Consider the following 26257-nt stretch of genomic DNA (forward strand, 5'->3'; position numbering starts at 1 on the left):
AATTTACAAAACAGGATATTAGCACATTTCTTTACAAACTGAGAATGAGAAATATTAGAGCAAATTACAATTAGATGCTTTTGGCCTGGAGTAATAATTCCTTGGTGACAATAAACAGGAATGTCAACATGTAGGAAGGAAGATTCATACCTCCTACACGTATCGTACATACCTCATACATGTACCATACATACCTCATACATGTACATGTACCATACATACCTCATACATGTACCATACATACCTCATACATGTACCACACATACCTCATACATGTACCATACATACCTCATACATGTACCATACATACCTCATACACGTATCGTACATACCTCATACATGTACCATACATACCTCATACACATGTACATGTACCGTACATACCTCCTACATGTACCATACATACCTCATACACGTACCATACATACCTCATACATGTATTGTACATACCTCATACACATGTACATGTACCATACATACCTCCTACATGTACCATACATACTTCATACATGTACCATACATACTTCATACATGTACCATACATACCTCCTACATGTACCATACATACTTCATACATGTACCATACATACCTCATACATGTACCATACATACCTCCTACATGTACCATACATACCTCATACACGTACCATACATACCTCATACACGTACCATACATACCTCATACACATGTACATGTACCATACATACTTCATACATGTACCATACATACCTCATACACGTACCATACATACCTCATACACGTACCATACATGTACCATACATACCTCATACATGTACCATACATACTTCATACATGTACCATACATACCTCATACATGTACCATACATACCTCCTACATGTACCATACATACCTCATACACGTACCATACATACCTCATACACGTACCATACATACCTCATACACATGTACATGTACCATACATACCTCATACATGTACCATACATATCTCATACATGTACCATACATATCTCATACATGTATTGTACATACCTCATACACATGTACATGTACCATACATACCTCATACATGTACCGTACATACCTCATACATGTACCGTACATACCTCATACATGTACCATACATACCTCATACATGTACCATACATACCTCATACATGTACCGTACATACCTCATACATGTACCGTACATACCTCATACACATGTACATGTACCATACATACCTCCTACATGTACCATACATACCTCATACATGTACCATACATACCTCATACATGTACCATACATACCTCATACATGTACCATACATACCTCATACACATGTACATGTACCATACATACCTCATACACATGTACATGTACCATACATACCTCCTACATGTACCATACATACCTCCTACATGTACCATACATACCTCCTACATGTACCATACATACCTCATACATGTACCATACATACCTCATACATGTACCATACATACCTCCTACATGTACCATACATACCTCATACATGTACCATACATACCTCATACACATGTACATGTACCATACATACCTCATACATGTACCATACATACCTCCTACATGTACCATACATACCTCATACACATGTACATGTACCATACATACCTCATACATGTACCATACATACCTCATACACGTACCGTACATACCTCATACACATGTACATGTACCATACATACCTCATACATGTACCATACATACCTCATACACATGTACATGTACCATACATACCTCATACATGTACCGTACATATCTCATACATGTACCATACATACCTCATACACGTATCGTACATACCTCATACATGTACCATACATACCTCATACACATGTACATGTACCATACATACCTCATACATGTACCGTACATACCTCATACATGTACCATACATACCTCATACACATGTACATGTACCGTACATACCTCATACATGTACCATACATACCTCATACATGTACCATACATACCTCATACATGTACCATACATACCTCCTACATGTACCATACATACCTCATACATGTACCATACATATCTCATACATGTACCATACATACCTCCTACATGTACCATACATACCTCATACATGTACCATACATATCTCATACATGTACCATACATACCTCATACACGTACCATACATACCTCCTACATGTACCATACATACCTCATACATGTACCGTACATACCTCATACATGTACCATACATATCTCATACATGTACCGTACATACCTCATACATGTACCATACATACCTCATACATGTACCGTACATACCTCATACATGTACATACCACATACATACCACATACATACCCCATACATACCCCATACATACCTCATACATGTACCATACATACCTCATACATACCACATACACATGACATGTACATACCACATACATACCTCATACATGTACCATACATACCTCATACATGTACCATACATACCTCATACACGTACCGTACATACCTCATACATGTACCATACATACTTCATACATGTACCATACATACCTCATACATGTACCATACATACCTCATACATGTACCATACATACCTCATACATACCCCATACATACCTCATACATACACCATACATACCTCATACATGTATCATACATACCTCATACATGTACCATACATACCTCATACATGTACCATACATACCTCATACATGTACCGTACATACCTCATACATGTACCGTACATACCTCATACATGTACCATACATACCTCATACATACCACATACATACCTCATACATACCCCATACATACCTCATACATACCACATACATACCTCATACATACCACATACATACCTCATACATACCCCATACATACCACATACATACCACATACATACCTCATACATACCCCATACATACCTCATATATGTACCACATACATACCTCATACATACCACATACATACCTCATACATGTACCATACATACCTCATACATGTACCATACATATCTCATACATGTACCGTACATAGCTCATACATGTACCGTACATACCTCATACATGTACCATACATACCTCATACATGTACCATACATACCTCATACATGTACCATACATACCTCATACATGTACCGTACATACCTCATACATGTACCATACATGTACCATACATACCTCATACATGTACCATACATACCTCATACATGTACCGTACATACCTCATACATGTACCATACATACCTCATATATGTACCATACATACCTCATACATGTACCGTACATACCTCATACACGTACCATACATACCTCATACATGTACCATACATACCTCATACATGTACCATACATACCTCATACACGTACCATACATACCTCATACATGTACCATACATACCTCATACACGTACCATACATACCTCATACACGTACCATACATACGTCATACATGTACCATACATACCTCATACATGTACCATACATACCTCATACATGTACCATACATACTTGTTCGATTCCCACAGAAAATGTTGTTTTATTGCAAAGAATAGTTTTAAACATGAGGGAATTCGATTCGATTTTTTCCTAGTATAGCTGATCTTTTAAAGCAAAAGCTAGAACTAAATATGAAATACAAACAAACAATTAGTTTTTACTGCTAAATTACAATTACTTTATGAATGACTTCATAAATAATACTTTAGCAATTAGCGTTTTTTATTCACTAAATATAGCAGTCCTCTTCAATAAGCATTTTGCATCAGATTTACTTCAATGAACATGTAATTAGTTTTGTACGTTGAACTTGTTTTTAAAAATAAACTGTCAATCGTTTCCACGACTGTGCCGCTATCTTAATATTAAAAAGGATGTTTACATCAACAATAAATTATGAAATGAAAACAGCGTAAACACGAAAATAAGTGTTAATGTATATGTCAGTTCTTCATTAGGAGTTTGGATTTTATTTGTTAATTTTGTTTATCATCATATTCACAGCTATGGTTATTTAAGGACCTATAGGATTTTAATAAAGCGTTTTGTTCCTGGAGGTCTAAATGCAGACTTTTACACAAGTGCTAATATTTTCTTATCATTTCCAACTTTTCCATCTTATTTCATTTATTTTATGGGTTATTTTCTCGAAAAATTGATATGCACTCAACTGTGTTTATGCGTCAATGGGAGCTATATACACTTTTGCCTAGACTGGCCACCAGATCCTAAGTTTGTTGTTTTGTTTGTTAAGAATTACCAAGCTAAATTCTAATACTAGATTATCTACCCCTAGTTTGTAACTTAGGATCAGACATATTCGAGGGAACAAAATAATAAAGCTCAATTCTATTTATAATTTCAATATTCTACAGACAGGGACCAGTCTAGCTTTTGTCCATCAAACGTCATACTGGAGGTCGTTCAAGGGCAACTGTAGCCCCCAATCTAATTAAAATTAGACTTGTAATTTCCACTGCTCCGTGGTGGGAACCGAATCACAAACCTTTGACCTTCACCTAAGGATTAGTCCACTGAGCAGACAAAAACCTTTTCTGTTGCAAATCACGTGTGGCAACTTAACAACTCAAACACAAAACTGCAATAAGCCAGCGTGGACGATAGATTGGATACCCTGCGTTTATCAAAATAAGAAAAAAAACTGAGTATGAAATTTGTACGGTGGCTGATTTCAGAGACATATATATGTCTCTGCTGAATTGTACCATTTCGTCCTTTCGTCTTTTCGCCCGAAAAGACGAAAATCAAATATCTTAATTCTCGCCCTTTCGTTTTTTCGCCCGAAAAGACGAAAATTAACAAAACTTAAATTTTGTCTTTTCACCCAAAAAGACGAAAAGACCAAACAACATACGCGAAAAGATGAAATAAATGACTTTAATTCTCGTCTATTCGGGTTCATTATTTTCGACTTTTCGACTTTCTGACCAATATCTTGCGCGCCTACACGCGAACCTACCTGTCCTCGCACGTGCACAACGTGTCGTACTCTCAATGGATCATAATTCACGGAAATTCCCGAAGTTCGTACCTATAGGACAATTATTTTCCGCTATTCTCCGATAACACGGAAATTAACGGCATTTAAAAAGCACAAGGAAACATCAGGCTTGACCTTCATCCTATGTTGATTTTTTTTGGAATTCTCAGATGATAGTAAATGTTGAAGCGAAATCTTCAAAACCGATATACTGGGAACTAGATAGGTGTAGAATAAATACCATAGAATAATTGTTTCGATGGCAAACTCTTTCAACTGCTCTGTACACATATAGTCCGATCAGATTAACCTGTCGTGTTGAACTTTGATTAGCATATTGGTTACAGACGAGTCTATGGTCACTTAGGGGAAATAGGTGCTTTGTATATATACATGTATATCTGTTAATTGTTTATAATGTAACAAACCTTATCATCAGCGGCATCATTTGTATTTATACTGGTCTAGATTTAGCGACAAAACTGTTAACATGTGAACAATTGAACACATATATAGTTACTTGAATATGTGTAAACCATGCATCAAAAATAGATGATACAATCCAGTGTGTTGTCAATATGAAATTGTAACAAAACCGAACGCCCCAAAACAGCACCCTGCTGGACACAGCAGTATTCGCAATCAATATGTTTTGCTAACACACCTGTGTACAAATAGAACTACCCACTTTGAATATTCCACGAAAAGGTCAACGCGACAGGTCATTCTGGTTTGACTATACAGTACTCTATATGCCACACCCACCCGTTTAGAGTTAACCCGATCCTTTACTTTCAAAACTGTTCCGTACGGCATGGTAAGGCCACGCCCATCCATTTAGTTAACCCGACCCCTTATTGTCGCAACCGTTCTGTACGTCATGGTAAGGTCACACCCATCCATTTAGTAAACCCTATCCATTACTGTCGCAACCGTTCTGTACGGCATGGTAAGGTCACACCCATCCATTTAGTAAACCGTATCCATTACTGTCGCAACCGTTCTGTACGGCACAGTAGGGCTACGCCAGCCCGTTTAGAGTTAACACAATCCCTGACTGTTGCAACTGTTGTGTTCGACACGTTATAATTAAACCCGACCCCTTACTGTCGCAACCGTTCTGTACGTCATGACAGAGACATATATATGTCTCTGGTCATGGTAAGGTCGATCACACCCATCCATTTAGTAAACCCTATCCATTACTGTCGCAACCGTTCTGTATGACATGGTAAGGTCACACCTACCCATTTAGTAAATTCGACCCCTTACTGTCTGTACGGCACGGTATATAGGCCACACCCATCTGCTTACTGCCACATCTGTTTTACGGCACGATACGGCCAAATCCACCCGTTTAGTTAACCCGTCCCCGCGGTATAGACCACACCCATCCTTTCAGTTAACCCGGCCCCGCGGTATATGCCACACTCATCCGTTTAGTGAACCCGTCCCCATGGTATAGGCCACAGCCAACCGTTAAGTTAAGCCGGCCCCCACGGTAAAGACTACACCCACCCTTTCAGTTAACCCGGCCCCCAAGGTATAGACCACACCCACCCTTTCAGTTAACCCGGCCCCCACGGTAAAGACCACACCCTCCCTTTCAGTTAACCCGGCCCCCACGGTAAAGACTACACCCACCCTTTCAGTTAACCCGGCCCCTACGGTATAGACTACACCCACCCTTTCAGTTAACCCGGCCCCCACGGTAAAGACTACACCCACCTTTTCAGTTAACCCGGCCCCCACGGTAAAGACTACACCCACCCTTTCAGTTAACCCGGCCCCCAAGGTATAGACCACACCCACCCTTTCAGTTAACCCGGCCCCCACGGTATAGACCACACCCACCCTTTCAGTTAATCCGGCCCCCACGGTATAGACCACACCCACCCTTTCAGTTAACCCGGCCCCCAAGGTATAGACCACACCCACCCTTTCAGTTAACCCGGCCCCCACGGTATAGACCACACCCACCCTTTCAGTTAATCCGGCCCCCACGGTATAGACCACATCCACCCTTTCAGTTAATCCGGCCCCCACGGTATAGACCACATCCACCCTTTCAGTTAACCCGGCCCTCACGGTATAGACCACACCCACCCCTTCAGTTAACCCGGCCCCTTACTGTGAGTGTGATGATTACGTAAACAATGCTGATACATACATTGTATGTACCAATTACATTCAACCGTTAAAATATAACAGATGTACATAAAATTGTCTAATAAGTAGCAATTGTAGAACTCGTCAATATAAAAATGAGAAAAATGTATATAATTATATCTAAAACTGTATACATGTATATAGTAGTTAATTAAGTAATTTGGAAATAATACCCCGCCCCACCATGCTATATTTATTTTGATTAATTCTCAACTGTACTTTCTTGGTTTCATTAACAGAGATCCCATTGATGGCCACAACTAAAGGGACCAAGGGAAATTTACATGTGCAGTTTGGGAAATATATCGCCCTTGTTCTTATCAGAGACATATATACAGTATACTGTATATATGTCTCTGTTCTTATCAAGGAGTCGAACGATTTACCCAAAAAATACCCAATATTAAACTGCAAAAACTACCCCAAAACACCAAAAATTACCCCAAAACATCGCATAAAACCCACACATTTTGTTTTCCCGATAAGGCTCAAAATTGAGTTGCGCAACTAGAGACCAATAAGGGAAACCTGCATGTAAAGTTTGAGAAATTTCTCTCCCGAACTTCTAAAAAAAATAGCGATAACAATGATCGATACTGACGCAGGGTGATATGATGGTGAACTAAAATTAGACAGCGAAACTTTGTATTACAGATAGACTATACTTCACGTATCTAAATTTCTAACCAGCCTAGAAAATATAAGAAACCAACATACCTATTATTTCCTACAATGTAAGCCATTTACATGTACCATATTCATGATATTAATTCATAAAACCGTAAATCTATAGGAAATTACTATAATTAATATAGGATTAGCCTATTGTCCGATCCCATTTGTCAATACTGTTGAAAAAAGTCGATGTCAGAATACATTTTTATGCTTGCTGTGTTCACAATAAAATATTTTAAAATGAAAAAAGAAATACGATAAGCATATAGCCACTTTGTATGTCTCTATTCTTTCTTATGAAGGACTGAACATTCGGAACCCTTTACGTATATTCGGATGAATCGGGATTATGCCAACCACTGTAAAGCTTGTGGTGCTTTGAGTCAAGTCGTGTCCTAAATTCATCCGCTTAATAAAGATGTGCATGCAATGGTATATGTTTTATAGTTATTCGACAGGCCAAAAAGAAATAAGATAGCGGAATTATTTCTGTTATAGTCTTGAATGTTTCTTTCCAGATTGTATATAATTTGTTGTAGGATTATTTTAAACCGGAAGTCGGACGAAAGTTGTCGAATCTGTTGTTTGGCTCTTGATGGCACCAATTTCAAAGATTCCAGCAGTGATTTTCTGGCCAACGTGGAAGTAATTGACATGAGACTGAGTAAATCATTTAGCAACGGAAATGTAAATGTCTGATTAAAAGTGGTGGTGAGTTGAACTTTATTAAAATTGTTTGAAAACCGTTAATATTTAGTTTGCTGACATGTCCATACTCGACTGTCGATAGGTAAACAAACCACAACTCGTATATATTACAAGTCCCGGAAAATACGGAATATTTTTAAAATGTATATTCCTTAATTACAAAAGGCAGATGAATTGTTTTTGGTAGTATTGTTTATAGTCATCATTAGACGAATATGTAGCCATGACCCTAACCGATCGTTGTACCCTGCCCTGAATCGTGCTAATTAGTTTCGATAACTTCAACAGTTCATGATCAGTCAACTGTTAATTGACAGGATGTTTTGAAACCCAAACTCATGATAATCAGAAACTGCTGTTTTATTTTGGCAAAACAAATCAATATATTTCTCCCATCATAATTATATTTGAAAATCACATATTCATACAGATAATCAAAACTAAATAGCAATATGATTCAGAGTAAATTAAAGTACATTTAATGTGATATAACATCATGATCAGTTATACCAGAAGATATATATCCATTACTTTTCATTTTAGAGCCTTATTCTTTGTTTAATTCCCTGTTTTAAACAAATGATATTAAAGTAAAAAACCATCCAAATTTCAAAGAAAAGATCAAAAATAAATAATATACAGTTAGAAATACAGTCAGACATTTAATTTGTCTCCAATGACTGCAGATACCTGTGGTCGTGCTGTAATAATTTTACCACCAAACACATAGAGGACAGGTAAATCATTATTTGATTTTCGGAGGACCGGAACTTAACTTATTTTAGACACAATATATAGTCACCAGCAAATTAAAGAAAGGTTTAATTTGGACAAACCAGACTCATGGATTTCCTTCAAACATCTTCATTGGGAAAAAAGCTCCTGAGAAATGCTGATTGAATTTTCATGTAATAGTTATGTTGGAGTATTTTATAACTAGCTAGCAAAAATATATTAATGTAGCCTGAGTTTCCTCTGACCCTGACACCATGTCTGATCAGGGTCGACAGAGGATCGAAACTGGGCTAACAAAATGCATCTCACTTTCACCAGAAATTTGACAAATAAAGGGATAGCTAAAACTATATTCTGCTTCTAATGTTTATACATGCATAAATTTTGGTTTTCAAAATCGAAAATGTACCTAAAAACCATTAACTCTTTTTACCATGGTTTTAGAATTAATATACAGTACTATTCCCTCGGTCATAGAAGTGCTGATTTAGTATATTATTAATTCTCATGTTAATCTGTTCATGATAATTACATATAAGCATGCGTGCATAACTCAATATTGCAGATTATAATTAAGAGTTCATTATGAGGTAAGATGTAAAGACTGAACCATGTCGGGGGAGACATCAGTATATGATTATTAATTCATCAAAAGATTCATTTTAGTTTTTATTTCTTTGTTAATTGTTTTTAGAACTCCCCTTCAAAATTCTTAAAAATTCAGTATAGATGTAAATATTTTGCATTATAACCTACAGCTATGTACCCAAATATGTCATTTATGGCCCCGATCATGATCAGCTGTCAAACTATCACAAAACCAGCTGGTACATTTATACCATCTAAGTGAATTAAAGGGAAGTAACTCTGATATATCGGTTTGAAATATGTCTATGATCTATATTCCTTCCTTTAAATTGATTATTTTGTTTTATCTTAATATACGCTAACATGTTATTTATAATTACTGTTTATTAAACTTTCAATTTGGTATTTCACAGATTCAAAGTTTCCTTCCGTAGAATTATGTCACAGAATCGTATATGGTGATATATCTAGAAACAAATATGGAAAAGAAAACTCAACCAAAAGTGTCAAAGAGGGGTCTCCCTGTCCAAAAACCAAAGGTAAGTTGTTAATTTGCTCTGAATGTGTATACGTACCGTTAAATACATTTTTTTTCAATCATTAAATATAATATATATACCAGCAGGTACACATGTACATAGTGTCGTACAACGTACATCTTATGCACATGTCACACATCATACAACTTTTTTGTATATACAAAATGTATTTATAATAATGATAATTTTTAAAGAGATTGGTGTGTTTGATCTTTATAGATATAAACATTGTATAGAATCTATTTTTGTGGTCTAGCTATATCAAACTAGAACAAGGAAACTCTGTATAGTTGTGTATCTCATTATAGACTTATATATATGCATGTTCTCAGAAAGCATGTGACACCCACAAAATATTAGCTTTCACATCTATAATTCCAGTCATGACACAATAGTGATTTCAGAATTTAATTGGAATAAATCCCAAATATCTCAAAATTTTCATGAAATGTCCAAGTAAGGCACTACAGATATATAGTAATTTCTCTTGATGGTGTAAATATTCTTGTCCTCTTTCACTGCAGTAAAAATTTTAAAAAATTGACAATTTCTTGTTGTCTGATTCATCTCTGATTTTTCCGTTTACAGGTTTGTCGACCTAAGGTAACGGGAGTGAAGTCTCGAGTCAAAGCTCCTCCCTTGAAGTAAGTATAATATGTGGAAGGAATTGGGGGGGGGGGCTTGGACAATGTTTTACTTTTGGACAGTGTATGTACTACTTTTGGAAGTGTGTTACTTTTGCATCCCTTGGTTACATATAGTGTACCGTACATTTGACAGCAACCAGACTTGTCTGTGATTTTTTCAAAAGCTATCTAATGTAGTTTGGCTGAAATCACCACTTTTTTTCGTTTACCACTTTTAAAAAAGATAAAAGTTTATTTTTCTGCATAATATACCTAAATGTAGCAAATTTGTTTTATTTCAGACAAAAAACTGCTGTCGCAATAATGAAGAACCAGGTGAAGACTCACCCAGCTCCGATTCCAGAGCCTGGGTTTGCCATGTATTCAACTGATTTGGAGGAAGCATTTTCTTTTTGCAATGAAAAAACTACATGTGCTAAAGTCCTTACCATGCTTCGAAATAAGCACAAAGGTACACAAGTACCATTTTACACATGTATAGTTTTACACATGTAGAGTTTTATACATGTAGAGTTTTACACATCTATAGTTTTTATAAGTTTGATTGTGCCCTAATAACCTTGAACTTGAAATTTAACAAACTAATTAACATGTATATGTATCTCACCCCTTTGAAGCCTGTTTTATCAGTACCTGTGTGTCTGTCTGATGTCTCTGTCACTTTGGCTTTAAGTTTTGTAGTGATTTGTTTACCTTAAATTTAATAATTACTGGGATTTTTTTTTTGGGGTCAAAAATCCAAGATGGTCGCCATGGTCAACAGCACCACTGTACTTGCTAATGATTATGTGTACTTTAATAGTACAAGGGTCTTTACAGTCAGATGACTGTTAAGACCCATGGGCCTCATTTTTTGTACTCAGATGTTCTCAAAGGTTTCAGATTAATTGTTTTTTCTTCCTTTGTTTAGCAGGGTGGGTGTGGGTACTCTTTTGATACAGCTATCTAGGTTAATCTTTTTTTTTTTTTTTGTTATGACATAATTTTATAGGGTTATCAAGCAATGTTTAAGTCAAATTTTGTATACCTTAATTCGTAAAGATTTTGTGATGTAATTGTAAAAAGTTAATTGACCAAAGGTCAAGGTCAAAGGGTCAAGGTCTTTCTAGACTCCAATGAACAAAATAAAGAAATTTGATATTGATATCATCCATAGATTCAGGAAAACTTTCTGTAGATTACCTGCAGGAGAAGCTTAGAAACAGAACATCCTCCTAGTCTATAAACCTCTCAGTTTCTGAAGATAGAAATAGCTACAGTAACAAATTATTTAAGAAAAAGTTGGTAAAAATATTAACTTCACAAGATTTTAAATGCCAAAAATTAACAGGTATGTAAAATAAATATGTGTGTGCTCACTTTTCTGTTCTTCTTGTCACCTGCTGAGTGTGTTTTCTCTTTCTGCCCCTCACACATGTAGCCGATCCTGGTAACAGGAAGCCGGTAGGATGTTCCAGCACCAAACAAGGAAATCCACCTGTCACCTCAGCTGGGGACGGCTGTAAACTAGGAGGCGACCACCCTGCACATCCACCTATAGTCATTCCTTGTGTAACTAACGATGGTGTGATTTTATTTCTTATCTATGATGGTTTATTTTAGAGATTTTCTTGATAACCCTGCACTAATATTTTGTTTATTTCTGAATCTTGTTTTATATCTACTTTGAAAATAGTTTCATCCTTCAACAAATTAATACAAATTGTGTGAATTTGTGGGATGTTATATGATCATATATGTGTGAATCGGAAATGTTATTTTGGGATATGTTATAGGTGGGAATCAGAACTGTTATTTTGAGGGATGTTATAGGTGGGAATCAGAACTGTTATTTTGGGATATGTTATAGGTGGGAATCAGAACTGTTATTTTGGGGGATGTTATAGGTGGGAATCAGAACTGTTATTTTGGGGGATGTTATAGGTGGGAATCAGAACTGTTATTTTGGGGGTTGTTATAGGTGGGAATCAGAACTGTTATTTTGGGGGATGTTATAGATGGGAATCAGAACTGTTATTTTGGGGGATGTTATAGGTGGGAATCAGAATTGTTATTTTGGGATATGTTAAAGGTGGGAATCAGAACTGTTATTTTGGGGGATGTTATAGGTGGGAATCAGAACTGTTATTTTGGGGGATGTTATAGGTGGGAATCAGAACTGTTATTTTGGGGGATGTTATAGGTGGGAATCCGAACTGTTATTTTGGGGGATGTTATAGGTGGGAATCAGAACTGTTATTTTGGGGGATGTCATAGGTGGGAATCAGAACTGTTATTTTGAGGGATGTTATAGGTGGGAATCAGAACTGTTATTTTGGGGGATGTTATAGGTGGGAATCAGAACTGTTATTTTGAGGGATGTTATAGGTGGGAATCAGAACTGTTATTTTGAGGGATGTTATAGGTGGGAATCAGAACTGTTATTTTGGGGGATGTTATAGGTGGGAATCAGAACTGTTATTTTGGGGGTTGTTATAGGTGGGAATCAGAACTGTTATTTTGGGGGATGTCATAGGTGGGAATCAGAACTGTTATTTTGAGGGATGTTATAGGTGGGAATCAGAACTGTTATTTTGAGGGATGTTATAGGTGGGAATCAGAACTGTTATTTTGGGGGATGTTATAGGTGGTAATCAGAACTGTTATTTTGAGGGATGTTATAGGTGGGAATCAGAACTGTTATTTTGAGGGATGTTATAGGTGGGAATCAGAGCTGTTATTTTGAGGGATGTTATAGGTGGGAATCCGAACTGTTATTTTGAGGGATGTTATAGGTGGGAATCCGAACTGTTATTTTGGGGGTTGTTATAGGTGGGAATCAGAACTGTTATTTTGAGGGATGTTATAGGTAGGAATCAGAACTGTTATTTTGAGGGATGTTATAGGTGGGAATCAGAACTGTTATTTTGAGGGATGTTATAGGTGGGAATCAGAACTGTTATTTTGGGGGATGTTATAGGTGGGAATTAGAACTGTTATTTTGGGGGATGTCATAGGTGGGAATCAGAACTGTTATTTTGAGGGATGTTATAGGTGGGAATCAGAACTGTTATTTTGGGGGATGTTATAGGTGGGAATCAGAACTGTTATTTTGGGGGATGTTATAGGTGGGAATCAGAACTGTTATTTTGAGGGATGTTATAGGTGGGAATCAGAACTGTTATTTTGGGGGATGTTATAGGTGGGAATCAGAACTGTTATTTTGAGGGATGTCATAGGTGGGAATCAGAACTGTTATTTTGAGGGATGTTATAGGTGGGAATCAGAACTGTTATTTTGGGGGATGTTATAGGTGGGAATCAGAACTGTTATTTTGAGGGATGTTATAGGTGGGAATCAGAACTGTTATTTTGAGGGATGTTATAGGTGGGAATCAGAACTGTTATTTTGAGGGATGTTATAGGTGGGAATCAGAACTGTTATTTTGGGGGATGTTATAGGTGGGAATCAGAACTGTTATTTTGGGGGTTGTTATAGGTGGGAATCAGAACTGTTATTTTGGGGGATGTCATAGGTGGGAATCAGAACTGTTATTTTGAGGGATGTTATAGGTGGGAATCAGAACTGTTATTTTGAGGGATGTTATAGGTGGGAATCAGAACTGTTATTTTGAGGGATGTTATAGGTGGGAATCAGAACTGTTATTTTGGGGGTTGTTATAGGCGGGAATCAGAACTGTTATTTTGAGGGATGTTATAGGTGGGAATCAGAACTGTTATTTTGGGGGATGTTATAGGTGGGAATCAGAACTGTTATTTTGAGGGATGTTATAGGTGGGAATCAGAACTGTTATTTTGGGGGTTGTTATAGGTGGGAATCAGAACTGTTATTTTGAGGGATGTTATAGGTGGGAATCAGAGCTGTTATTTTGAGGGATGTTATAGGTGGGAATCCGAACTGTTATTTTGAGGGATGTTATAGGTGGGAATCCGAACTGTTATTTTGGGGGTTGTTATAGGTGGGAATCAGAACTGTTATTTTGAGGGATGTTATAGGTGGGAATCAGAACTGTTATTTTGAGGGATGTTATAGGTGGGAATCAGAACTGTTATTTTGAGGGATGTTATAGGTGGGAATCAGAACTGTTATTTTGAGGGATGTTATAGGTGGGAATCAGAACTGTTATTTGGGGGGATGTTATAGATGGGAATCAGAACTGTTATTTTGGGGGATGTTATAGGTGGGAATCAGAATGGCTATTTTGAGGGATGTTATAGGTGGGAGTCAGAATGGCTATTTTGAGAGGTGTTATAGTTTGGATTAAATGTATAAAAGACAACCTTAGAGTAAACACTCACACATTCTGTATGGCTTTTCTGTACAGATGACCAGCCCGGTCCTGTGACAGCCTTTTCTGTTCTGAGTGGCGGGAACACTCCCTTTAATGACCGACTGGCATCGTCCACACCGGACCCTGATCGGCCCCAGATCATACCAGAGAGGGACACCAATTCTACCCAGAAGGTCCCCTTTAGGGATTACACAATGGGGACTACTAAAATGGACATTCAAAAGGAGCGCTATTTTCCAGGGATGAACAGCCAACTATTTAGTAGTCATGGTTACAAATCAGTTATGCCCCCTGGTGGAGGTGGTGTGTCCATCTCCCCAAGTCAGGGTTTCGTCAGTACCAATAACGGACAGGATATGCCCAATAGTTGGGATAAACGTGAAAGTGACATTGGGGCATTTCAGGCCTATATTGCAAGGGAGTCAACAGGATTTTCAACTTCTCCGGTTAATGTCGCTGGACATGCACCAGAGCATGTTGTGGCAGCACAGGGGAAAAATCAGTCGGGAAGTTCGGGTGATAAAAGTTCAGTTCTCCACAGTTCCTCAGAACACAGGCAACAGTAGTGGTACTGAGTATATATACCTACCACAGCCAGTGGGTACTGTAGATTCACAGGAACGCCAGATCCCACCAGGATTTCAGTATCAAAATGGTCTATACCAGATTCGTCCACACGGCCCCATGACAGCAGGAGCCCCGGGCGAGGAGAGACAGATTCATAATGCTCATCTCATCCCTGTTTACTCCACACATCCACCAGAGAGTATAGGGTTGGATCAGGGACCTCATAAAAACTTTGTTTGGGAAATACCAGAAAGAGACAACGGACCAATGAAATCTCCCAGACAAGGTCATGTGATCAGAGATGCTGTTCCAGATACCATATCAACCATTGATGGTTCTGTGTCTGGTGCAAACACATTTGAAGCTCTCACTCCTCGTAGCACAGTCAGTGAAAGCACCAACCCATTGCCCTCTGTAAGCGAGCCAAAAAGTTTAAAGAAAAAGTCTAAAGTCGCAAGTTCAAAACCTAGACAGAATATCAAAGGTAAAAAGCAAAACTCTTCATCAAATGATGGCACTGAAAACAAAACTGGTTCCTTTCAAACGCAGACTTCTCAGATCAGTGCAGAAAGCACAGCAGCATCACAAGGCGTATCTTCAACCGGGACACTCTACCACCTAATTCACACAGACAAAGGCAAGGAGCTGGTTCCAGTGTCCTTGGTGCACTACCCAAGCTTCGTGAATATCCCTGGGGGAGTACATCATGATAGCAAAGGTCAAGGTCACAGTACAGGTGGTCAAGGTCAAGGTGAGGGAAATTTTGAGCGACCTGTTGCTGTGTCTGTGATGACAAATGAGGCTGACTTAGCCAGCCTTAAACACCAAAGTCTGAGCTCTGCTGTAAATAATGAGGAACAGTCTGGTAGCTACGCTAACCCTAACCCCTGGAGTGGAGTCAGATTGGACGCTGGAATGAAGAGAGTCCGGTACTTACTTGGGGAGATGAAAGAATGTGGTAAAATTAATAGTATGTATATTGAGTTATATTGTTTTCGACTATATCCTGTGACCATTTTCATAGTTACTGTTATATATTGTATCTCAAATTTTAGATATTTTATTTCATTTTGAACAAGATAAAATTGTCAATTCTACTTGAAGCTATATATGTGATGTAAATTGTAATATGTATATAGTATGATACACAAAACCTGAAAAAAAATCTGAGACTTTTCAATAATACTTTGAATAGGAAATATTTTCAGCAACATGTTGCTTTGACGTCTATAAAATTATCAAAAAAGAATTGATGAAGTGTTGTTTTGATGTCTGTAGAATTATAGAGAAAATAATGCAATGTTGATTGTTTGTAATGCAGAGGATGTAGAGATCGGTCGTCTGGCAAGAGAAGTTGAGAAGTCCCTGGATTCAATCCCCCAACTTAGTGCTACTTTTAGTCTCCAGGCTGAGGTAGATTTATCTCTTCAGCCTCTACGTAATGAGAACGCACAACTACGCAGGTACGTTTATGCATATCTCGCAAATATAAACCTTGTCAAAATCAAAGATGGCTTGTGGATTCATTTAGATAAAAGAGCTCATTAATTCCCACAGTTGCCCATGTAGGGGCTAAAGCAGGGCTGACTCAGGGCTGTCACAGGGGGTCAGGCACAGGGGCCGGGCACAGAGGCCGGGCACAGGGGCCAGGCACAGGAGCAAGGCACAGGAGCAAGGCACAGCGGGTCAGGCACAGGGGCCGGGCAAGATGGGTTGGGCACAGGGGCCAGGCACAGGGGCCGGGCAAATAGGCCGGGCACAGGGGCCAGGCACAGGAGCAAGGCACAGGGGCCAGACACAGGGCTAGACAGGGATCAAATGAAAGAATCTTAGGTTGCCAAATTGCTTGAATCAATAGATAATAATAACTCAAATGCATAGACACACTCTGGAAACATGGTAAAACTTGTCTATAAAAAATCCTTAGGGACTTGAGGAAATAGTTTGTTATATTCAATATATAAGGAGGCCGTGGTTGCCGAGTGGTTAAGGTGTCCCGACATTTTATCACTAGCCCTCCACCTCTGGGTTACGAGTTCAAAACCTATGTAGGGCGGTTGCCAGGTACTGACCATAGGTCAGTGGTTTTCCTCCTGGTACTCCGGCTTTCCTCCGCCTCCAAAACCTGGCACGTCCTTATAAATGACCCTGGCTCGTCCTTATAAATGACCCTGGCTGTAAAGTTAATAGGATGTTGAACACTAACAAGCAAAAATTTAGTATCTGCTGTAGTAGCAGTAATGGAATCAAGTCTGTTAATCTTAAAGTTTCAGTTTTATAATTACAGATTTACTGAAGTAAATTTTTAAACTCGTCCTTCCGTTCAGAAAATAGAGTTTAATCAAATTATAGTATCAATGGAAACGACAACTGAGATTAGGCTTTGGGGCGTCATTCATCATCTGTCAATCTTTTAATTAAATCGTGGATTTTGATTTAAGTTGGTTTTGGAGCATTATTGGATGAAGAATGTAAAAAAAGAGTCTTACCCACAAGGGACAGAGACTTAGAGCCCAATAATGGAAATAAGCATAAATTTTTAAAATTCTATTTCTGTACATTTAAAGGATTTATTGAGACTGAGGTGTATTCAGTGTAGAATATACAGTTTATCTCTGAGATACATGTAGCCAGATGAACAATACAGACCCTTTTGGCCTCTTTTTTGTTCAAAATGACAATGCTGATTTTTCGTCTGGAAACAAAGATACATGATTTTTAGCGGTTATCTTATTTTAGCAGTTATCTTGTTTTAGTGCTTTTTGCACTGGAAGCATTCCACTAAATGGTGATTACACTAATACATCATTTCTGTATAAAATAGTTTTTGTGCACCAATTCATCAAAGAGCTGAACTGTCAAAATTAGGAAATGCGCTAAGATTTGAGTGCGCCAAATAAAGGACATTTACAGTAACAGATGTTTAGCTGGGTATTCTATTTATGTGATAAATAATTATTTTTGATATATTTAAGGAAACTTCGACTGGCAAATCAAAACATGAGGGAGTATGAACATGAAAAGGAGAAGGCAACAACAGGTGTGGATTTTGATGGTGAGTAACGTAATTTTGTTAAAGCCACAGCATGATCGATAAGAGGCGGAGATCTGTTACATGAAGATAAGGAAGTGGTTGGTACACAGACATTTCTGTTCACTAACAGTTAAAGGGGCATGCCTCTGTTCGGACAGCAAACTTTCTATTGATGAAATCTATGTCCGAACAAGGACTATATGTGTGTTTGTGCGTACTGGTAATGAAATTATCGCCGAAATGTACAGAAGAATGATGAATTGTACACAAATATCGTCTATCTTTGCGGTAATTAGTGATACTTTTTGGCAAATTAAGAATTTTTAGGAATTAATACTTGAAGAACTTCGGTTTACCTTGCGAGTAAAACTGCTGTATTAATGTAAAGATTATAACTTTAACTACTTTGGGAAAAAAATACATCTTTTACAGTAAGCTTAATTTTGACGACCTAAACTTTATTCAAACGAAGGAGTGCCCCTTTAAATTCATACATTATCATTGACAATCATGTTTTTCTGAAATGCATTCAATTTAATCTAATTTAGAAATTTCTTTTTTCATTGTTTAACCAGTACCTATTAAACATATTTCACTCTTAAATTTTTTGGCAGTGCTACACCTACAGGCCAGTAACTCAGGACTACAACGCCAGGTCAAAGAGGAAATGGAGGATAAGGTTAAACTAGCCGCGGAGGTGGCGAATCAACACAATGAGATACAGAGGATGAAAGTGGAGAAAAACAAACTGCTGGCTGCTCTCAGTGAAAAGGTGAGAATGACAGAGAAAGAAGGTGGAGAAAAACAAACTGCTGACTGCTCTCAGTGAAAAGGTAAGAATGATAGAGGATGAAAGTGGAGAAAAACAAACTGCTGGTTGCTCTCAGTGAAAAGGTGAGAATGATAGAGGATGATGGTGGAGAAAAACAACCTGCTGGCTGCTCTCAGTGAAAAGGTGAGAATGACAGGATGAAAGAGGAGAAAAACAAACTGCTGGCTGCTCTCATTGAAAAGGTGAGAATGACAGAGAAAGAAAGAGGAGAAAACAAACTGCTGACTGCTCTCAGTGAAAAGGTATTAGACTCTGGTCCTCTTAGAAGATTGACTTAACCCTGGCATTGTTTTGAATGGTGGAGATCAGCACACGTACAGAAATCTTAATTACAATATACATAGGTATATATCTATATTCTTCAGGAAACAGATGAGTTGAAAGTCAAACAGGAGTGCCTGATGGACGCCCAGAAATTCCGAAAGGAGGTAGAGGCCATGAACCGCCAGATTGAGGCCATTCAGCTTCAACAAGAGGCGTCGGACCAGGAGAACCACATCCTTCAGGTATCACTACAGCAGAGGGACACAGAAATCAGCAGACTACAGGAAATGGTCCAGTGAGTACTTCACCACAGATCTGACAGATAATTAATTAAAAATTTGCTTGAATTTTGGGCTGATAGAATGAAGCACTACTGTTCAGCAAAAAAATGACTAGTTACCATTTTCATCTGCAAATAAACCCCTGCCCTCAAAATGAGCCACATCTTTTTTCACAGAATCGTCAATTTCAAAATAATATGCATAAGCTAAAAGTAGTTCACAAATAAGCTATTACACTTAAGAAACAGGGCTTATTTGACGATAAATACAGGTACTAGACTAAACTTTTACACTAGGGGAGCGGGCTTATTGAGGATAAACATGGTACTATACTTTTTACACTAGGGGAGGGTTCTAATTTGAGAATAAATATGCTAGATAAAATTTGTGTCATTACTGAGAAGCAAATTCATGTTTTCATAGATTATATTTTTATTTCGCATGATGTTTGAGGGGGCTAGGAAAAAACAATTGTTATTGTCGCTTTAATAGGAAGGGGGAGGGGACAATATAATTATTGTCACTTTGGTAGGGGTAGGTAAAACGACAAAGATCATTGTTACTTTGATAGGGGGAGGACAAAAAACAATGATTATTGTCACTTTGTTTGGGGAGGACAAACAATAATAATTATTGTCACTTTGTTTGGGGAGGACAAACAACAATAATTATTGTCACTTTGTTTGGGGAGGACAAACAACAATAATTATTGTCACTTTGATTATAATTATTGCCAAGGTAACAACTATCTTGATAGGGATGTGGAGAGGGAGTTAGTTACAATATTAATCATTAACCAATTTATTGATAGGGACATGAAGAGCAGCGTGTCTGAGTTGATACAGGAGTTGGACCAGGCAGGTGACAACAGTATCCTCAGTAACAATAGCTACAGATTTCAAAAGCTGCTGCAAGTCCTCGGAGGGGAACCACAAACATCAAGGTAAGCTTAGAAATACCGTAGACTTGGAAGGAATCAACAGAGGTTAAAGTAAGACTAAGAGGGGAACAACACAGTTCATTTATTGGGCATTTGAGGGTATCAGAAATTCCCTAAGCTTATCATAGGCCTTGTGTTTAATTAGGAGCGATTTGAAAATGATTCTTTCAGACAAGAGCCAGAATCTGTATAGAATTTTGAAATCCTGTATTAAATGATAATGACAGTCATACTTTTAAAATCTTGAAAGGAAAAAGAACTAACCTTGTTGGAAGAGAAGAGTTCATTTCCTTGTTTGAGACAAAGAAGGAAGACTTTTCCACCAGTGACAAACACAACACTGTCAGCATATAATTTATTTTCATTTAGATCCATTGCCTAAAAAGCAAAAGACCAATTTTAACCCAAATTGATTTAATATACATGTACTGTTGGATCATACCCTCAAATTATTTGTAGAATATGATCATGATCCAGGTTTTAATGTCTAGGGACTCCAAAAAAAAAATGAGGGTGCTTGGAAACGAGAAAATGTCGGTGATGTTTCCAATGTCCAAAGTTGGAATAGTTGTATTTGTCATATTAAAGTTTAAAAAATGCTAAACTTGAAAATTGAAAAAAAAAAATGATAAAAAAAAATAGTTCATTTTGTCAAAAAAACCCAGTACATTTTGCGAATTTGCCATTGCAGGCCTCCCAAAGGAATCCTGTCACCAGCCCGGCCTCAGCATACACAGAAATTCAGTGGGACATAGCAGGTCCTGTTAGTGGGACTCGAGGTCCAGTGAAGACTCTTAGATTTGATCCCAGAGAAATTGAGAGCAGTGAAGAATACCAGCCATCTACTAAACTGACAGAGCAGGCACTGGCTAGTCACAACAGGTCCCTGGGGCAGGAAAACAAGGGACATAACTATGACACAAAAAGGGAATTCACTGGGAATGCATATGTAGGAACTCAAGAGAGAGTGTTACCACGGCAACGCAGACGGAGCAGTTCTCCTCATGGACGCCGAGAGTCAAATGAAGGTCGCCACAGACGGGCCTTGAGTTCATCTCCACGTCAAGTTGAACGAATGTCTCTGATTGACTCGGAGGTGATGGACAGGTCATTAGTGAATACCGGTCAAGGGCGGATAAATACTTTACATGATGATAGAGAAGCAGAGAGACATGGTCCGCAGAATAGAGTTGGCTATCTCAGAGATAATTCAGGAATTAAGGCGTGGGGCCAGCAAGTGAACTTTGAATCTAATCGTTCTGATGCTGAACAGTCCCGGTATAGTGTTACAGATTACTTCAAAAAGTATCAAACTTCTTCAGCTAATGATGATAGCTACAAGGGGCTACCCAGTCGGCCATGGTCCACACATCAGCGAACATTGAGTCAACCAGCACGACTGATGTTAAATAAGACTAATGAAACTCCTATTGACTACAGTGCTTCTAGATTTACAAACTCTCGGAATACAGATTCAAACTTTAAACAGGGACATTCCACAGCATATGGCAGCTACCCACGATCAAAACCTGATTCCCAGCAGCAGGCTGTCCAGGATAGGGAGTACCAGGGAGGTACGATGGATAACTCCATCAGTGCTATAGATGATGATAATTTCTCTAGTGTTTCTGGTTCAGGGAAAACCTCATCATCAACTATCACAGACAAAACCTTCCGCAAGGGCATAGCCACTTTAGATGCAAATATATTGAAGTTACAGTTAGCTTTACAAAGGACTAAAAGTATGTTATCCTGAACATCCAGGAATATGTCGGACTGGATGTGAACTTATATAATTAATGTACGGGATTCCACACATGCTTAGGATTCTTTAGTATAATGTATAACGTAGATTAAAATACTGATCATAACTTAGACACGTTTTGAGTTTTTATCCCATTAAATATTTATATAGCTGGCCTAAGTTTGGAATGATAGTTTTACTGCCTCTCTGTAGACATAGATATACTCTTCCTCAGAAGACAAAGTCAGAAATTCTGTCTCTCAATATAGACAAAGTCAGAAATACTCTCCCCCAGTAGACAAAGTCAGAAATACTCTCCCTCAGAAGACAAAGTCAGAAATACTCTCCCTCTTTGGACAAAATCAGAAATACTATCTGTAGACAAAATCAGAAATACTATCTGTAGACAAAGTCAGAAATACTATCTGTAGACAAAATCAGAAATACTCTCCCTCTGTAGACAAAGTCAGAAATACTCTCCCTCAGAAGACAAAGTCAAAAAATACTGTCCCTCTGTAGACAAAGTCAGAACTATTCTCCCTCTTTAGACAAAGTCAGAAATATTGTCTCTCTGTAGACAAAGTCAGAATACTCTCCCTCTGTAGACAAAGTCAGAATACTCTCCCTCTGTAGACATAGTAAGAAATACTTTCCCCCAGTAGACAAAATCAGAAATACTCTCCCTCTGTAGACAAAGTCAGAAATACTCTCCCTCTGTAGACAAAGTCAGAAATACTCTCCCTCTTTAGACAAAGTCAGAAAAACTCTCCCTCTGTAGACAAAGTCAGAAATACTCTCCCTCTTTAGACAACATCAGAAACACTCTCCCTCTGTAGACAAAGTCAGAAATACTCTCCCCCTGTAGACAAAGTCAGAAATACTCTCCCTCTGTAGACAAAGTCAGAAATACTCTCCCTCTGTAGACAAAGTCAGAAATACTCTCCCTCAGTAGACAAAGTCAGAAATACTCTCCCTCTGTAGACAAAGTCAGAAATACTCTCCCTCAGTAGACAAAGTCAGAAATACTCTCCCTCTGTAGACAAAGTCAGAAATACTCTCTCTTTAGACAAAGTCAGAAATACTGTCCCTCTATAGACAAAGTCAGAAATATTCTCCGTCTGTAGACAAAGTCAGAAATATTCTCCGTCTGTAGACAAAATCAGAAACACTCTCTCTATATAGATAAAGTCAGAAACACTGTCCCTGTGTAGACAAGGTCAGAAAGTGTTCTCTATTGTAGACAAGGTCAGAAAGTGTTCTCTATTGTAGACAAGGTCAGAAAGTGTTCTCTATTGTAGACAAGGTCAGAAAGTGTTCTCTATTGTAGACAAGATCAGAAGCAGTCTAGGCAAGTATGTCCCCAACACTTTTCAAGATAATTTAACATACATCAATCCAGTGGTCTAGTGATGCCGTCTGTTATGGAAGATTTTCAAATGTGGATATTTCCTTGGTTACCATGGAAACAAAGAGTCAAAATCACAGATTTAAGAATTTCCAGAGCATATGTCTAAGACCTTTTGAAATATTTCTACCTATCATCAATCAAGTGGTCTAGTCGCGCCTTCTGCTGTTTAGAATTTTTCAGTTTTGATATTTCTTTTGTTTCCAAGGAAACAGTCAAATTCACTTAAGCGTTTCCGGAACATATCTCCAAAACCTTTTAAAAAGAATTAATGTTTATGCACACACCAGTTCAGTGGACTGCATTGTCCCTTCGATGTGTTGATTAGACTAATCAAACCAAACCAATGTGGGGGGTGTGGCGTTGTGGGCAAGCTCATGCATATGTACGCCAGTCGCTCTACGGTGGTGTAAAATTATCCCACGTTATAGTTTTTAGACTAATCAGCATGATTGATTGATTGATGGGGCTTAACGTCCTTGTTCCGCACTTCCGTTCCATCCTTCATATGGGCGAGTTATGTCCGTGACTGCGTTCAATTGGCCGATCGCCAGCTGTCGATCAAACCGCTTGGTACCGCCCCCTTTGCACGTGACTTTAACCGCCAATGTTGATGCTCCGGCAATTTTGAAAGCATGCGCACAGGCGTGATTTTTTAACACAGACGGGAAAACTTCTGTATAACGTTGTTGTTTGGGAATATGTAACACTGACAGTCGTCATCAGCGGGATATTAGCGGGAGGTGTTTCATTCATACCATTTCCCAAACCTACAAAATCACTGGATGGATGTCTGCGTTGGATTCGGTTATGTGGCGGGGGATCTGAACGGCCATGTCCTTAAACTTGTTTTCATTAAATGACCTTTTGAAAGCATACAGTCTCTTGCTATTCTCAACCATCGAATAATTATCTGTCATGCGAAATGCCAATTTTTTTTGGCAATTAGGGCAGGCGAAATCTTTGAACCCCGCCATAAAAACAAATCAGTTTTAGTTTCATAATAAGGACTGTAACTGTCATGCCGCGGTTCGAGAGTCGCCATTTGTATCTTATAACTGGCCTGTACAACCATGTCATAAATATCGTAAAGCGCATGTGCAATAAAACTATTGTGACGTCACAGATACTTTGTGATGTCACAATGAATACCGTATATGACGCCGCACGTTTGTCTCTGCTGATGAAATTCGCCAGCTTTCTCATACAATCTAATTAAAATTAGACTTGTAATTTCCGTTCCTCTACGATACACTGCAATGCAATTGTATTGCAGTGTATCGTAGAGGAACGGAAATTACAAGTCTAATTTTAATAAGATTGCTTTCTCAAATAGAATTACTTTTGAAAGATTTTTACTTGTGTATTATAATGAAAGCACGGTGAATCAACATATGATAAACAGGATCTTTAACTCGTGGCATTATATAGTTTATATGATAAATTTGGCCGTACAATTTCCATTAGACTGGCCACCAGACCCTAAGTTGTTTTGTTAAGAATTGCCAAGCTAAATTCTAATACTAGATTATCTGCCCCTGGTTTGAAACTTAAGCTAGAATCAGACATATTCTAGGGATCAAAACCATAAAGCTCAATTTTATTTATAATTTTAATATTCTAGAGACAGGGGGCCAGTCTAAATTTCCATCAAAACATAATGAAATGCTTCTGACAGAAGTGTTCATGGTACGTCGCCCGTCTGTCCTTCCGGCGTACACTTATGTTAGTCCACAGATCTTCTGCAATGTTCAAACGGTATTTTTGAAACTTGACAGGGATATTCATGATAAACTCTTGTGTTTTTCTAACCGGCGTGTTGATTCGACGATTGTTTTTGATTTTTTTATCATGTCCGGTGATCTCTCAA

General features: G+C 38.1%; 1 protein-coding gene across 1 annotated transcript; it reads left to right on the forward strand.

Annotated features, from left to right (window-relative positions):
• Positions 1-8390: 8390 nt before the first annotated feature.
• Positions 8391-23077, forward strand: LOC117317486. Its single transcript, XM_033872296.1, is given in 14 exon segments — positions 8391-8523; positions 10257-10382; positions 10971-11026; positions 11311-11480; positions 12450-12593; positions 15354-15836; positions 15838-16857; positions 17209-17350; positions 18863-18942; positions 19536-19693; positions 20119-20312; positions 21110-21241; positions 21466-21580; positions 21930-23077. Coding segments are annotated over 13 exon segments (3819 nt in total). The 5' UTR covers positions 8391-8523; positions 10257-10322; the 3' UTR covers positions 22995-23077.
• The last annotated feature ends 3180 nt before the right edge of the window (positions 23078-26257 follow it).

Source organism: Pecten maximus, chromosome 19 (genome assembly GCF_902652985.1).
Source record: "Pecten maximus chromosome 19, xPecMax1.1, whole genome shotgun sequence".
Lineage (NCBI taxonomy): Eukaryota > Metazoa > Mollusca > Bivalvia > Pectinida > Pectinidae > Pecten > Pecten maximus.